This window comes from Nematolebias whitei, chromosome 16, assembly GCF_014905685.2.
Source record: "Nematolebias whitei isolate Nwh7 chromosome 16, NemWhi1, whole genome shotgun sequence".
In the NCBI taxonomy this organism is placed as follows: Eukaryota; Metazoa; Chordata; class Actinopteri; order Cyprinodontiformes; family Rivulidae; genus Nematolebias; species Nematolebias whitei.
Window position 1 is genome coordinate 27,180,122 of NC_056513.1, and position 17,245 is coordinate 27,197,366.

At 44.9% G+C, this 17,245-nt stretch overlaps 1 protein-coding gene across 1 annotated transcript in view; it reads right to left on the minus strand.

The window, feature by feature from the left end:
* Window positions 1–16,540, minus strand: part of clrn2 (clarin 2) — an 18,321-nt gene extending 1,781 nt beyond the window's left edge. The window contains exon 1 of the mRNA XM_037689944.1: window positions 16,288–16,540. Coding sequence (XP_037545872.1) covers window positions 16,288–16,540 — 253 coding nt within the window. The remainder of the gene's footprint in view (window positions 1–16,287) is intronic.
* Window positions 16,541–17,245: the final 705 nt, after the last annotated feature.

The window sequence follows — 17,245 nt, forward strand, 5'->3', positions numbered from 1 at the left end:
AGAGGAATGAGCAGAGTTAAGGATTTTTAGAAAAAATAATTTATTCCCATTTTGTGGGGGGGAACAGATTATTTCAGGTGGCTAAAATATTCTGTTCCCCCCCTTCTAACTTTGGCAAATAAAGAGCAAATGTTTCCAAATTCACATGACTAGTTGTCCATGATGAGAGGAATGAGCAGAGTTAAGGATTTTTAGAAAAAATAATTTATTCCCATTTTGTGGGGGGGAACAGATTATTTCAGGTGGCTAAAATATTCTGTTCCCCCCTTCTAACTTTGGCAAATAAAGAGCAAATGTTTCCAAATTCACAGGACTAGTTGTCCATGATGAGAGGAATGAGCAGAGTTAAGGATTTTTAGAAAAAATAATTTATTCCTATTTTGTGGGGGGGAACAGATTATTTCAGGAGGCTAAAATATTCTGTTCCCCCCTTCTAACTTTGGCAAATAAAGAGCAAATGTTTCCAAATTCACAGGACTACTTGTCCATGATGAGAGGAATGAGCAGAGTTAAGGACTTTTAGCGATAATAATTTATTCCCATGTTGTGAGAGGAGGGTGGGGGGGGACAGTTTATTTCAGGTAACTAATACTTTCAGGTAACTTTGGCCACAAAAAAGAGCAAATGTTTCCAAATTCTCAAGGAGTTGTGTGTGAATATTGAACCTAAATGTCAAGATGATTAAATAATCACCAAAACATTACTGAGTGTGTTTCAGGCTGAAATCTTGTGTTCCACGTACTTTGAGGTTTAAGCATTTTTTTCTCCTTAAGAGAAATAAGAGAGAGAGAGAGAAAACAGACATTAAATGCAAAAAAATAGCAGCTAGAAATATCTGTTCTTCAATAGTGTCATATTTTTCATATGAACGAGATTTACCAGAAAGCCTATATTTGTTTTCAGGAAGTTTAATTGTTCGTGTCCTGCTCTCACCAGCTTCCATCCTTCTACATTAGCAAGAAAAAATTATAAATACGCATAATGTGTTGGTGACTGGCTCATATTTGTCAGGCTAAAATGAACATGACCAAAGTTGTAGATTTTCTCGGCGATTAAAAAAAAAAAAAAAAAAAAAACAAGACCAGGTTTTTTGTTGTTGTTGAGGTTTTCATTTATTTATTTACCAGGAGCTGTCCATTAAAATGAAAGTTACAACCGTGACACGAATACGTGGACTCCCAACTAACTCCAGCACTTCAGAACTTTCTCCAGGCACTGGAACTTTCTCCAGGCACTGGAACTTTCTCCAGGCACTGAACTTTTGGAACTTCTGTTCTCTCTGGAACTAGGAAGTGTCGACTTTTAAAGAGTTCTGCTTCCTGTCACTTTTGGGAAGTCCTGATTGGTTGAAAGAACCAACAGGGGTGTGGTTTTAGTGACGTCAGAGGGTCATTACAAGTCAGAAAAACAGCGGAGATGTTTAGGAACAGACAGAGAAATGTTTTGACGAAGAGAGAAAAACTACAGGTGTCAGTTCTCTTGTTTCCGTCTGAGAGGTTTAAAAACATGACAGTACGTTCCAATAACTTGCTTCGGACTGTCTCCAACTTTTGACCGACATCACTCTCTCATTTCAGACAGAAGATCAAAAATGCATAATTACTTTGTAACAGACATTTAACTTGATTTCTACTTTGAATGAGGATTAAAAATCATTAATACTGTTTCACAGTTGATTTAAAATGAGTGGTTCATTTCAACATTTAAAATGGTATGAACTAAACACACTTTTGATTATCAAGACATTGTAAAATAGTAATGATAATATGAAAAAGAGAGTGTTCTTTCAATTGATTAGTTCAGGATACAATTAGAAAGTCTCTGGATGAGCTAATTTGTATTTCTGGATTCAAATCAATGAAATAACAGTTCCTGTCCCATGAAGGTCTTCAGAGGCAGGTTTTGACCGGAGGCTTAGTTCACTACACCAATCAGACTAACATGCATGTTTTTGGTCTGTGGGAGGAAACTGGAGTACCCGGAGAAAACCCACGCATGCACGGAGAGAACATGCAAACTCCACCCAGAAGGTCACCCAGACCGGGAATTGAACTAGGGACCTGCTCGCTGAGAGGCAGAAGCTCTACCAGTTGTGCCACCGTGCTGCACATTGCTATTTTCTGTCTTTTGTTAATTTTAGCTTCTAGCTAGCCTTCCAAAAGTTTTAACCATTGTTTTGATACTTTGTCAGCCTTTGATGTTGTTTTTTTATTTTTTAGCTGGTATTTTGCTACTCTTAGCTTTAATTTATATTTAGTTACTTGTAGCTAGTCTTTTGTTATCTTCTAGCTAAACCCATCTGTCAACATTAACATTAATTTTAGGTACATTTTCACTACTTTTAGCTGCTACAGTATAATACTTTTTATTGGCCTTTTGATACTTTTAGCTACATTTACCTATTTTTGGGCAACACAGTGGCACAGTTAGTAGAGCTACTGCCTTTCAGAGAAAAGGTCGCCCTGGTTCAAATCCTGGCTTGGGGCATTTCTGGGTGGAGTTTGCAAGTTCTCTCCATACATACGTGGGTTTTCTCCAGGTACTCCAGTTTCCTCCCACAAACTAAAAACATTCATGTTAGGCTGATTGGCAGTGGTGATTTTAGCCTCATTTTGGGGATGCTCAGCACCCCTGAAGTATTATTATTTCTTTAATTATATATACAGTGCCTTGCAAAAGTATTCGGCCCCCTTGAACTTTTCAACCTTTTGCCACATTTCAGGCTTCAAACATAAAGATATAAAATTTTAATTTTTGTGAAGAATCAACAACAAGTGGGACACAGTTCACAGTTCAACATTTCATATAGGCTTCGCCCTTTAAGGCAGTCGCTGATGGGTTTTATACCGATATGCGAAGCATTGCACTGAAAAATTTAGTCCATGCCCACCTGCTGTGTGGGCCCCACCCGGTCTGTATAAATTACGTTAAGAGCGGGTAATCGGCTCCCCATTTTTCTTCAGTGAGCTAATAGCACTGTCAGAAGAACGAAGAAGGAAATTTGTGTAGATGACCAACCTTTGTTAAGAATGTTTGGCCCGTCACGTCGGCCTCCGATTGTCCTGGTGAGCTCTCCTCCCCGAGGAGAAGCTGAGGAGCAGTCTTGTTTCAAGGTAAACGCCGAAGAGTATTTCTCAGTGACAGGTCACTACACGCTGGACAACGCCATCTTGTAATTTTCCTCATTGCCGACCCTTGAAGCGAATCGGATGGTTCCTCCGGGACAGGCGGCGTTCAGCTGCAGCCCCGCTGCTCATTCCCTCCTGGAGAGCGTAGTGTCGGTGGAGGGGGGCTGAGCGAATGCTCACCTCATCCCACCTCGTTTTGCATCTGCGATCACACCGCTCCCGGCCGACAGCACCCACTGGGGTTGCCCGGTGTAACCCAGGAGGCTGCTGACATGAAGGGACCCTTTTTTTACGTCCCGCGCCTTTCCCGCTAGTTCAGATGATCCAGCGGGAAGGTTTTTTCTAGGCTCCATTCCGGCTCGCCGTCCTGATCCCATCTGCCCTGGTTTCCCAACAGGACGTCCTACGGGGACGAGGCCACAGTCGGCTTTCCTGGTAGATTGAGGGGCCGGTCTCCACAGTCTGCGCCCATCACCAGAGCAGGGGTTTCACCAAGCGGAAATTCCCTCAGTGCCCCCTGGAGCCAAGCCTGACGGAAGCTTTTCTCGGAGCAAGATGTCCAGGTGGACCAGCGCCTCGTGCCTCCGGTTAGTGTAACCCAGACGGTGACACCGCTCTCCAACTGAGCTCACCAGCATGCGTTCCAGACGTCCACAGCGAACAACACGTTACGCTGTTGGCGTACACGTTCAGAGGCTGGAAGAGCCGTACGCTCCATCTGCAGGGCAGCTGACGTTATCCCCAACTGGTGCGCCTCTTTGCTGTCTGCCGGCCTGCAACGCAGCTGGAGGACGGAGTTTTCAGCGTTTCCCTAAGACCGCCAACAGATGGCGTTCTAGGACAACAAATGGCAGAGCAAATGACGGTTTTGGCGAGGATGTGTGTGAAGGTGACACGAGTTTGGAGTAAAAAATCATTTAATGATGAAAGTGTCTATTTTTAGCCAGTCTGTCAGCTCGGATGACTTGACAGCGACTCCCTCTCACATCCTCCACACGAAATGAGCTGGTGGCAAGACGTTCCACGGCCGTCTCGCTGAGCTTCACCGCAGCCCCGCTGTCAGAGACGGGCCCTTTTCATCCCGGCAACAGAGTGTCCAACGTTTTCCCAGAGATCCCCAGCAGACGGCGCCCTGGGCCAACAAATCCCAGAGCTCATGCGGGAAAAGATTCAAAATGACGGTCTGAGGAGGGTGTGTGTAAAGATGACACAAATGTTGAATAAAACTTCATTCAATGATCAAGTGTCTGTGTTTAGCCAGTCTGTAAGCTTGTACGAACTCACAGCGGCTGCGCACACACCCTCCACAAAAACGAGCCGGTGTCCTTCAATAAAGGGTTTTCAAACTCACCACTGCTCCAGACATGACGAGACGCTCACAGAACACAACAGTGGTAAGCGAAACAACTCGTAGTCAACCCGAGCTGCACGATCTTCATTCAAGCGGTGTCAAATGCGCACTCACGTGACGCAAACAGCCTTCACCCAAACGGCGTTGCGTTGATGATGGTGCACACACAGCTCCCCGGCTCACAGCGGCATAAATGTGGGACTGCAGGTCGGGTCGGTGGAGGACCTTGCTCTCAGCGAGAGTGACACGTGCCGCACCGAAGCAAACGCATGCCGCCGCGGCGGGGGCAGTCTTCACTCACCACTCCTCAGCGCTTGGCCGCTAACGTCAGCATTAACGTGAGACAGCTGAGCGAACCCAGTGAACCCACCAAAGGAGACGCGAGCTCCCGCGGGGCTCGCAGCCTTCACTCAAACGGCACGGCGTAGATGAAGCCGCGTTCACCGCTTCTCAGCACCCGTCAGCTTAAATGCGGGACCGCAAAGCGAGCCCAGCGCAGGACCCCGCTCGCGGCAGGAACGACACGCGTTTTTCACCGCAGTGGCGTCAAATGTGGGGGCCAGCGGCGTCATCAGCTGTCACACGCTTCTCCTCAACACAAGGTGGACCCGCAGTCCGAACGCAGCACACAGGCGCGTTCAGAGCCTTTTCGAGAAGCCTCACCTTGGGTCTCACGGAACACATTCCCGCGACACATGACGACGGTCGAGGCGGTGGACTGGATGACATCCGTACAAAACATGACGCATCACTTAAATGCACGTCCACTCCACGAATGTTACGAGGAGTGGCTAAAAACATGCTCGCCAGACAGATGGATGACCAGGTTATTAAGCTAGGGTTACACGTTGCAATTTGCAACCCGACCCCCTCTGTTCGGAGGAATTTTAGAGATGGTCTTGTCATCACCAGACCAGGTCTCATCCCTAAATGCAGAAGTCCAAGAACTTCTGGTAAAATAAGTAATTTCCAGAGTTCCCAACGGAGAGGAAAACACAGGGTTTTTACTCACGTTACTTCCTGTTTCCCAAACGGACCGGAGGGACGAGACCCATTTTGGATCTGTCAGTTTTCAACAAGGCAATCATGGACAGACCGTTGCACATGTTGACAACCAGACAGCTGTTGGACAACATCCAGAGAAACAATTGGTTTGTTTCCGTCGACCTAAAAGATGCTTATTTCACATACCGATCATCCCAAAACACAGAAAATTCCTGCGTTTCTCCTTTCAAGGGATGAAGTATCAGTACAACAGGCTGCCGTTCGGTTATTCCCTTGCGCCTCGTACGTTCTCTAAGTGTGTGGAGACGGCCCTACAACCGTTACACAGAGCAGGGATGAGAGTTTTGTTTTACCTGGACGACCTGCTGCTCCTGTCACGCTCCAGACAAGAGGCAACGAGACAGGCCCAGGCGCTGACATCACACCTGTTAAATCTGGGCTTCACCATAAATTGGAAGAAAAGTTCGATTTTCCCGGCCCAGACAATTGTTTATCTGGGAGTGAAGCTAAACTCAACCACCATGAAGGCTCGTTTATCACAAACAAGAATTGACACTCTAAAAGACCAGCTCTGCCACGTAAGACCGGGCAGAGTGATAACAGCTGTTTCCGTCATGAAGCTGTTAGGGACGATGTCGTCAGCTCACACAGTGGTTCCGCTGGGTTTATTACACATGAGACGCCTCCAGAGGTGGTTTGCGCGTCTGGACCCAGTAAAACAAAAGAGACGGATGATCATTGTTCCTCCCTCCGTGAGGGCAGACCTCAGACACTGGGGAAAGACCCTGGTTCTGTCAGAGGGAGTCCCCGTCAGCAGACCCACGTCTCACGTGTCAGTCTTCACAGACGTGTCGCTGTCAGGCTGGGGGGGGGGGGGGGGGACATGCCTATCTCAAGCTGTAGGGGCGCTGTGGCCCCATCACACATCAGCCCACATAAATGTTTTGGAGTGTCGCACGGTGCTGAACATGATTCAACACTTTGCGCCTGTGCTGCAGAATCAACACGTTTTGATTCACACAGACAACAAGGTGACTGCTGCGTACATAAACCGGCAGGGGGGTGTGCGATCAGCCCAGATGTTACACATTGCACGAAAACTACTGTGTTGGGCACACCAAAATCTGCTCTCCATAAGAGCAGTTTACATACCCAGTGTTCTGAACTAAGGGGCAGATGTGATGTCCAGGGGCGGTCCACGTCACGGGGACTGGACTCTCCATCCAAACCTGATGGCTCAGACATGACAGAAATTTGGCAAAGCAGCTGTGAACTTATTTGCGACACAAGAAAACGCTCAGTGTCAACTATGGTTTTCTCTGAGCCCGCGAGACGAACCACCGCTGGGGGTGGATGCGCTTGCCCACAGCCCATGGCCCAAAACGCTTCTGTACACATTTCCTCCACCTCCTCTGATTTTACGGTTCCTGAACCGAGTTCAGGAGGAGGGATTGACAGCTCTCCTGGTGGCCCCCGAGCGCGTGAACGCACCATGGTTCCCAGTTCTACAACGCCTGCTGTCGGGGCGCCCGTGGAAACTGCCGTGGAGGGAGGACGCTCTCCTCCAGGCGAGAGGAGCGATCAGGAGTTACCCAGAAATGGCCAGCACCTGTGTGTCTGGCTGCTGAGCGGATCCGCTTAGAGAGGATGGGTCTCCCACAGGATGTAGTGCGCACAATTCAGGTTTCACGTGCTGCATCCACCACAGCAATGTACACATAAAAGCGGACAGCTTTTCAGTGCTGCTTTACAGAGAAGGGTGTAGAGGCCACCTCATGTCCACTAGGTTGCATGCTGTCCTTTCTACAACAGCTGATGGACCAGAACTTGGCGTTCAGCACGATTAAAACGTACGCTGCAGCCATCTCTTCCTGCCACGAAGGGTTCGGAGACAGAACAGCTTTTAATCATCCGCTGATGAAGCGTTTTCTAAAAGGTGTACAGAGACGCAGGCCTGTTTCACGCCCACTTGTTCCACAGTGGGATTTAACGCTGGTCCTGCGAGCCCTGATCAAAGCTCCATTTGAGCCTCTGGATCAGGTTCCACTTAAATTCTTGTCTCTTAAAACAGCCCTGCTGCTGGCTTTAACATCCCCTAAGAGTGAGTGATTTATCTGCCCTCTCTGTCGCTCCGTCATGTCTCAGAATTCAGGCTGATGGCAGCTCAGCTGATTTAAGACCAAACCCAGCTTTTATGCCTAAAACATCATGAGCTCTTTTAAATCAAGAGCAATTTGTTGGAGGGGTTTCCCCCCCCCCCCCACAGATCAGAAGAAGAAGCGTCTTTCCATCTTCTCTGTCCCATGCAGGCGTTAACGTGTTACATAGCACGCACAGCTGCAATGCGTCAAACTCAATATTTGTTTGTGCATTATAGAGATGCATCTGCAGGTCGCCCGTTATCCACCCAGCACCTGTCACACTGACTGTGTGAGGCCATTTCTGAAGCCTACAGAGCATCAGATTTAGAGACTCCTGTCAACCTCAGAGCACACTCGACCAGAGGTATCGCAGCTTCGACTGCTTTGCATAATGGTATGACAATGCAGGACATTTGCACTGCGGCCGCATGGTCAACACCCTGCTCATTCATTCGCTTTTATCTAGGTGATGTGACGGCTCGTTCCATGACACATTCTGTCCTTAGTGTTTACAGAATGAATATTGTTGTTTCATGGAACTCCGTTTAACTCACATCTGTCTGCATGCATTACAGTGTGGGATGTTGTTATCAGTCACAAGTTGTGGTTGTTATTTTGGTTCTATTGTTACCAATCAGTTCATGACTATTGTTACCAATCAGTTCATTTGATTAATAATCAGCTATCCTGTTATTATTAATCTGTTCATACTGTTCAGCCGTAAACCAGTTGGTTCATGGCTCTTTTCAGCTTTTTTCCCTCCCCGTTGAAAGTTTTCCGGGGCGTTCATGCATTCAGAATGCATAGTTACACAACATGCGTCTGTGCATGGCACACATAATTACGCAAAGCGTAATTACGCACATGGGGAGCTAAGTGACAAGACGTTTTTTGGGCAAGCTTCTGCTTCATACGGTGTTCGAATGGACCCAGTGAGGCGAGGACCACATCTGCTTCGCCCTTAACCCACTAAGCGACAGCCTTAAAGGGCGAAGCCTATACGAAATAGAACGTTGGTTACGTACTGTAACTCCAGATTCTATGAGTATAGGCGTAGCCCTTTAAGCGTCGGGCCTCACTGGCTCCTAAATGGCTGAAGAAAAAGCTATTTGGGAGCCGATTACCCACTCTTAACGTAATTTATACGGACCGGGTGGGGCCCTGATATAAAAATATATTTTACAAGGTGTTAAGTCGCCTTTATGCCGCCTGAGGAGACGTGAGGGGAACAGAGAAAAAGTTGTACCGGGGTGGGAAGAAGTCCCATCCCAGTTGTTAGTGTTGTGTTTGAGAGGTGGGAAGAAGTCCCATCCCAGTTGTTAGTGTTGTGTTTGAGAGGTGGGAAGAAGCCCCATCCTAGTTGTTAGAACAATTTTCTGAAAGCAGATAGTCCGGGTGATGTTTTGACCGCTTTGCAGGCAATAGAGGTCAGAAAGATGGCACCAGTGACAGGGCTTCAGCGTCATATGAGAATGTGTGCGGTAGCCTGGGGAAAAAACTGCATGAGGAAAGTCAGAAAATGTAACTACAGGCTCAACGGAGCAAACAAGAATGTGAGGACCGCCTGCTTGTTGAATGAACGGCACATTCAGTCGCTCGGTGCTCAGTTTGGGAGAATGAGCAGGGTGGCTGAGGGGGCGGTGGAGCAGGTGTCCCGGTTGAAGCGAGGAAAATTCAAGAAAAAGAGGCGCAGTGGGTTATCTAAACAGGTATGAGCTTTTGTTGTTTACTTGTCTAAAATATCACAACCCACAGATGCTCGAGTATCTAGGCTGTTGGATAAAGGTGGAGGTCAGGTAGTGAATTCAGCGCATCGAGTCAGAACTTTGCAAGACTCGAGACCGTCGTTTGAAGTTTGTGCCGAGACAGCCCGACAGATGTTTCCGGGAGCATCGGATTGGTCTGATTTACAGGGGCATTGGGTGACCCTAGGGGAGTGCGAGCAGAGATTGGTTCAGCTGTGTGTAAGGAATGCGCTCGCTGTGCGTTGGGTTGTAGATTATCATCTACATGTTTTTTCAAGGACTGATGTTCAAAGCCGAGTGTTGGAGCTGGGTGCGCTCGGAGATTGGAAAAAAAAACATTTAGTCAACTCATGGGTCGTGGGCCGAGAAGGGACGGCCGGAAAAACATGCAGGAATCTACTCGTTCTGCTTTCTGGAGGGCATTAATACAGACAGGAGTGCCTCCAGCTGAGATGGATGGTGTGTCAGCAGAAGAGCTGAGGGCTGGAAACCATTATTTGGATTAAAAGGGCCAAAAGTAGGGTCCAGAAGTTGACATCAACCTTCTGAAAGCAGATATTGTCAACATTGAACGTCAAAGGTCCAGAATTAGAGAGCCCAGATTTTGACGTTAAATTAAAAGGCCCCAAACTTGAAGGTGATATTGATGTTAAAATGCCAAAGGTCAAAGGAGAAATTAAGACATCTGATGTTGCCATTAAAGGCCCAAACATTGACACTGAGGGCCACAAAGGATGAATTAAAATGCCTAAAGCCAAGATGGTTGAAGGGGAAAAGGGTGGATTTGAAATGTCTAAGAAAATGTCATCAGAGCACTTAAAGGGGATGTGTTAAGCTGGTTGCTTTGAAGGAAGTGCATCGTATGTTGTTCATAAATGGTTCATCTGCAGCTGTAGTTTTGACGGCATCTAAAACAACTCGAAGTATCTAAAAATATCTGAGATGAAAAAAATTCACCATCTTGTTTTGCAGTTGTTTCACATTTAAAGCAAAAGTTCAGCTCTTTTCAAGAGGGGTTCTGTGGAAAAAGTTATGAACAAGACGAATGACATTAAATTGCAATACAGCAATGTGAGGCATGTCAGCATTAGGAAAAGAGGGTCACAACAGTAAATGCAGGGACAAATAGAGGAAAGGGACCATATCAGATCTGGCAGACGGATTTCATTGGCCCTTTGCCATGTCACAGGGGTGTAGATATGTATGTACAGCTGTAGATACATATTCAGGTGTGTTGGTGACTCATCCTTGTAAATATGCAAATCAGACATCTACTTTAAAATGTCTTAGTATGATGAAATAATTTTATGGGGTTCCCCTTCAGATACAAACAGATAATGGGACCCATTATACTGGAAAACAGGTGAAAGACTGATCAGCTGAAAAACATGTTGAATGGATTTATCATATTCCTTATCATCCACAAAGCTGCTGGGCTGATTGAGAGAATGAATGAACTGTTAAAAGAAATGCTGAGAAAATTAAATAAAAAACATGATTTGACAAACTGGAAAGTAAATTTGTTGCAGGCTGTGTTTCAATTGAATAACAGACCCATTGTACCAGGCACCACTCCTTTAAATTGAATGATACTCCAGAAAAAAAAAGAGAACCAATTAGTATGTGGAAAATTGATGACAGAGCAGAGCTGCCTGTCAGAGCAACTCCTGGATCTGCTGGACTAGATCTGAGGACTCTAGAGCCAGTGACAGTGATTTCAGGTCAAATTCAAGTTATAAAATTGGTCTGGGTCTGCAATATCCCAAAGGCAGGAGAAGAAAAATGGGTGAATGTATCTTTAAACAAGTGTTATATAAGAGAAAACTAATGATTCTTCCTCTATCTGTAAGCAGTACTTTTTGCCTCTACAGCTTGATGTTTCATTGATCTTTGCGGACTGGATGGGACCGCCCAGAGGACAACATGAGAAGCTGGTGGCAGGTGCCCGTCAGATGGGAGTGCAGGCTGTTTGGGCATCACGTGCCTTGTCGCTGATGGTCAACGCCTCATCAGCAACACCAGGACGTGTCTTGGAGGAGGATCAGGTGCTCATGTTTGGTTGAAAAAATGCAAGCAAGATCAGAGTGCAAAGTAACTTCACATGTTTGAAACACGAAAGGCTGCCTGGTGGGGCACGGCTGACTGTCCTATGTCAAGTGTTGGGCATGCTACAACAGGGCAACCATCCCAGTGGTACCTAAGGGATGTCAGATTAGAATTGTGTGGAAACCCCACTGTGTAACATGTATAAGAACGGTACATGTAAACCAAAAAAAAAAAAGAACAAAGTTTGTCTTACTGCCAATTAAAGGAGGAAGAGACGTGCTTCGTTGGCAGTTACCCAAGTTGGAGTCTGGATGCCATCAGTTGTCATGACTCAAGAAGAAACAGCCAAAATACTGCTAAAGGAAATAAACTGGCAGCTGAAGATGTGGGGGAGCACAGAAGAAGTGCTCTCCAACATAACTGAAGCTTTGAACTTGTTTTCCTGTGTACCTTGCAATTTTTCCATGCACAGCTGCCAGAGGGTGGTGACCACATCGAATCATGATTGAGTGGAGGAAAGTATGGAACATTTCCAGTTCCTACTGGGTAATTTTGAAACCTGAATTGACAAAATGTAATGATAACATGTGTGAGGGACATTGGGTTCAATACCATGTTAATAAGGCAACCACAGTTATGCAAATATCACATTTTGCCTTTAATAACTGTACAAGGACACTGGTTTTTAAAAATACAGGGTGAGTGGTTTGAGCCACAGACAAATCACACATATGACATGCAATTATGCGAGACAGCTGATAAAGGAGTGATATGTATGCTGAAATTAGGTCATGTTAACCCATGTTTAACCAGAGACAAGGTATTGTGTGATTGGACTCATGAACTAGGCTAGAGCAACAATAAAAAGTCATCCTCAATTACCTGAGGCGCCTTTCTCTGGTTGTGTGTATGGTGTACATCTGTGGACTTGGAACAACCAGACTTATCAATTAACTAATTATAGTTCCACCACTCGACTAACAGAGGTACCATGGCAAACTTTGCACGTACCCTGGCGAGTCTCCCTAGACCGTTTCAAATGCGCATTGAATGGGTCTACAGAGTTGAAACGAATGATTGAATCTCATAAGTCTAAACGTGTCTGATCAAACAGGGTCCACCTGCATGGCTCAAAGAAAGGTTTTTACATGTGGCTAAACTAATAGTGTAGGCGTCGGCTCACCATTGGTGGGATATATTCGCAGGAATATCATCCACGGCGCAAAATATATGCAGTATCTCTTTTGCTTGTTTAGTGAAAAGAAGAATAACTAGTTTGATCTATGTATCTCTGTATTAACTTTGTGTATTTTGGGAACTTGTTTTTATATTAGGAGGGTTAAAAAAATAATTAATCAGGAAATTTATAATACAGCTTGGTACATGGTTTGGTAGAGGAAAAACTATAATCACACTCGAACCTGAATACCTACCAGATGTTTTGATTTACAACTATCGTGTCAGTGGGAATGTAATAAATTAAACGTTCCAGGGGTTTGAAACTCGTCTGGATTTTCTTAACTTTGTGAGTGAGTTTATTCAGGATGAAGTTATGAGGTTATTCCCAGAACAAATTCAATTTCAGGGGAGTGATTTTCAAAATTAAAGAGTTGTATTATGTTTTACATGCCATAAAGGCAAAGGGTGGAATGATATAAAAATATATTTTACAAGGTGTTAAGTCGCCTTTATGCCTATTCAAACATATATTTTGTGTGTGTGTTACTTATAATATTTAGACACTCTTTTGATGGTTTGCAGAGGGACGGAGGGGGGACAGTGTATTCTCTTTAGGAATGCTTTAATAAGCTTAGGAGTGCTTTTGGCAGTAGAGTTTTGGCCCGCCCTGCGGTCACGGCGCTCCGTTACTGGCAATGTCAGGTTATTGCCTTGATTTTGTACAACATGTTTTTATGAGATACCGACTTTCTGTCTGTCCTCCTGACAACCATCAAACTTGTTTTTCACTGCTCTCACGCGATCCGGTCAGGGAGGGGTATATAAGAAATGTAACGAACACAGAGAGTCAGAAGCCTGCTGCGGACCACGCGCGAGGTGCCCAGCGTTGGTGTGATTCCTGTCACTCGGGTCGAAGGCTTCCCGACCACGTGTCACGGTGAGGGACTCTCATATCAATTTGTGTGTTAAGAGTGTACGAGTGTACATGTTTTGCTTGGCTGTTTTTCTGTGGCAGATTAATAAATGACACTATTATTTCTAGCAGAAACAGTCTCTGTGTTTCATTTCCTCTCGTGTGAATTATTGGGGGCCGACCGTTCACGAACCTTTGTTAAAGAAATTTCATAAAACAGGCCCACACAGCAGGTGGGCGTGGACTAAATTTTTCAGTGCAATGCTTCGCATATCGGGATAAAACCCATCAGCGACAGCCTTAAAGGGCTACGCCTATATTCATAGAATCTGGCGTTACAGTACGCAACAAAACGTTTTGCATTGTGGCCAAACAGTTCGATTTTGGTTTCATCTGACCAGAGCACTTTCTTCCATGTGTTTGGTGTGCCTCCCAGATGGCTTGTGGCAAACTTTAAACAACACTTTTTATGGATATCTTTGAGAAATGGCTATCTTCTTGCCACTCTTCCATAAAGGCCAGATTTGTGCAGTGTACGACTGATTGTTGTCCTATGGACAGACCCTCCCACCTCAGCTGTAGATCTCTGCAGTCCATCCAGAGTGATCATGGGCCTCTTGGCTGCATCTCTGATCAGTCTTCTCCTTGTTCGAGATGAAAGTTTAGATGGACGGCCGGGTCTTGGTAGATTTGCAGTGGTCTGATACTCCTTCCATTTCAATATGATTGCTTGCACAGTGCTCCTTGGGATGTTTAAAGCTTGGGAAATCTTTTTGTATCCAAATCCGGCTTTAAACTTCTCCACAACAGTATCTCGGACCTGCCTGGTGTGTTCCTTGGTCTTCATGATGCTCTCTGCGCTTTGAACAGAACCCTGAGACTATCACAGAGCAGGTGCATTTATACGGAGACTTGATTACACACAGGTGGATTCTATTTATCATCATCAGTCATTTGGGACAACAATGGATCATTCATAGATCCTCACTGAACTTCTGGAGTGAGTTTGCTGCACTGAAAGTAAAGGGGCCGAATAATATTGCACGCCCCACTTTTCAGTTTTTTATTTGTTAAAAAAGTTTGACACATCCGATAAATTTCTTTCCACTTCACGATTGTGTCCCACTTGTTGTTGACTCTTCACAAAAAATTAAAATTTTATATCTTTATGTTTGAAGCCTGAAATGTGGCAAAAGGTTGAAAAGTTCAAGGGGGCCGAATACTTTCGCAAGGCACTGTATATATTTATATATATTTATATATTGTGTATGTGGTTCTGGGTTTGGGTTCCGGTCATTGCATTTATGATTCAATAAAACAAAATAAACAAATAAAAAAGGTAACAGATCATTTTAATACTTGGTTTATTTACATAATGACTAATTGCTGGATGTCCGGCCCCTGAGCTGCTGGCTTTCAGTAACTGTCTCCCTGAGCAGTTTAGTTGAATATCCTGCTTTAGAGGGTGAATACAGTTTATTCCATTTCCAAAACCTAAACTGAGTCTGGAAAAATGTAAAAGATGATAAAGCCCTGTGGCTGACCTCAAGAGCAGCTGAAAACAACAGTGATAAACAGGAAGTACCACATGTTCACCTGCACGAAGGTAACTAGTATCTTAAATCCTCCAATTTCTGTCATAATTACATTGCATACTTAATGGTTAAATTACAGGTTAATGCTTAAGCTAGTTGGGCTTTGTTTTGTGTGCTTTATATGTAGATATAGCTATGTTGCAACTTATTGTTGCACAAGTGTATTCTTTATTTGTTATGATCAGTTAACACTTGACTGATTTAGTGCGCTACATCTGTAGCATCTTAGCTAGCACGTCTGTATTGCACGCCACTAGCTTAACGCTACTGTGCTGAGCTCTCTAAAATAGTAAAATAGTTATTGAATCAAGTGTTTACTTATGTAGGTAAACGTAGATTAAAATACACCGTAATGCAGGATATGGCATCTACTTTATTCAAATTTTTCTGGGGGAGGGCCCCCATACCTCCCCCCCCGCCCCCCCCCCCCCCCCCCCCCCGGATTATGAATGCTTTTGACGCCAGTGGCCACCACATTGTTCAGGCCGAGAGCCATCGTCAGCACTCGGGGCTAAACACCCCTAAAGGTCAGATCTTAGAATCGTCCCTGGTAATCGGTAACTCTAAATTGTCCCTAGGTGTGAGTGAGAGAGTGAATGGTCGTTTGTCTTGTTTGTCTCTATGTGTCCCTGTGATGGACTGGAGACATGTCCAGGGTGTCCCCCACCTAACACACAGTTATGGCTGGACATGTGCACCAGTGACCCGAAAAGGAAGAAGTGGGTAAAGATGATGGATGGATAGCTATTTCTAACTTTTAGATGTCATTTTACTTCATTGTGCTTTTAGCTAGAGCCTTTTGTCACTTTTAGCTTTGAGCAACTTTATGCTGCCCATGTAGCTAATTTTAGCTTTTACACAGACTTTTGCTATATTTAACTTTTAGTAAACTTTTTATTTCTATTATCTTCTATTATTAAGTCTTTTACTCATTTTAGCTACTGATGCTTGTTTGTATTGTACCAGTACTATACTGCACTTTGTTCCATTAAGGGATTTTAAAAGCCTTTATAAATGAATTGAATAGGGAAAAAAAGAATTGTTTTAGCTTTCAGCTAGTGTCTGGTTCTTTTAGCTAGTCAATTTCATCTTTCTCAGCAGATGTCAGTAGTTTCTGTGGTTCTGTCCTGAAGTCTCGTGTAAATAATGAACCTCATGCAACTCCTTCAGCTCTCAGGTCTTACTGTAGATTTTGGATCGCCTGCTTCCCAGACCGCACTTCTTGGTCTTCCCTCCCTGGAACAAACCGTAGTAGATGTCCCCCACGAACTGGTCCAGCTCGGGATGCGATGCGTTCACGATGTCCACCCCCGTTTGACACAGGATCCGCCCGGTGACCCAGCGCTCCGTGGACAGGGCCACCACCAGGAGGGCCGCCGAGCCGAAGCACAGCACCGAGGCCGCAGAAAACGTCACCCGTTTCCACAGGGAAGGCATCTCTCACGAGCCCATCGTGCCCCGAGGAAGGTAACGCAACGCCGGGGGAGCGAGCTCAGGTCACCCCCGGCGGTCACCATCAGTTTATCCTACTGTTTGATAGACGGAAGAAAACCTAACCAGAACCAGAACCGGACTAAAAAGGCTAAAACGCGCTGTTCTCTGAGGTGTTGCATGTATTCATGTGTAAGTCACACGAGAAACTGAATCTGTGGGAGTCAAGGTGATCTGAGAAACTGGATCCGTGTCCACACACACACACACACACACTCATTGACCTTTTCATCTCGACATTTGGATGCAGAAGTGTAATCTATGATGACTTCTGCCATAAAAACAAAGAAGCGGGTTTAATGTTCTGAATGACAGATGCAGTTAATTATAAGAAGGTCAACATGAAGCTTTGTGAGCTTCATCTACAGGTTTTATGTCTCACAATCTCTTCTCAGACCACACCTTTATATATTAGAGTCTGTTTAATTTGCAAAAAGTACATTTTTATGTGAGCTATTTGGTATAGTTTTTTTAAATCACCCTTCTCCAAAAGGCCAAGACAGGCTGTAATGTTTTTGCTTGTGCCTGTGTGCACGTGTGTGTAATTTTGTGTCTGACTGGTAGCAAAATACCTCATGAACTACTGGATGAATTTTAATGAAACGTAATAGGTGTATGTACATTTGCAACTGTTTAACCTTTGGAGTCAAC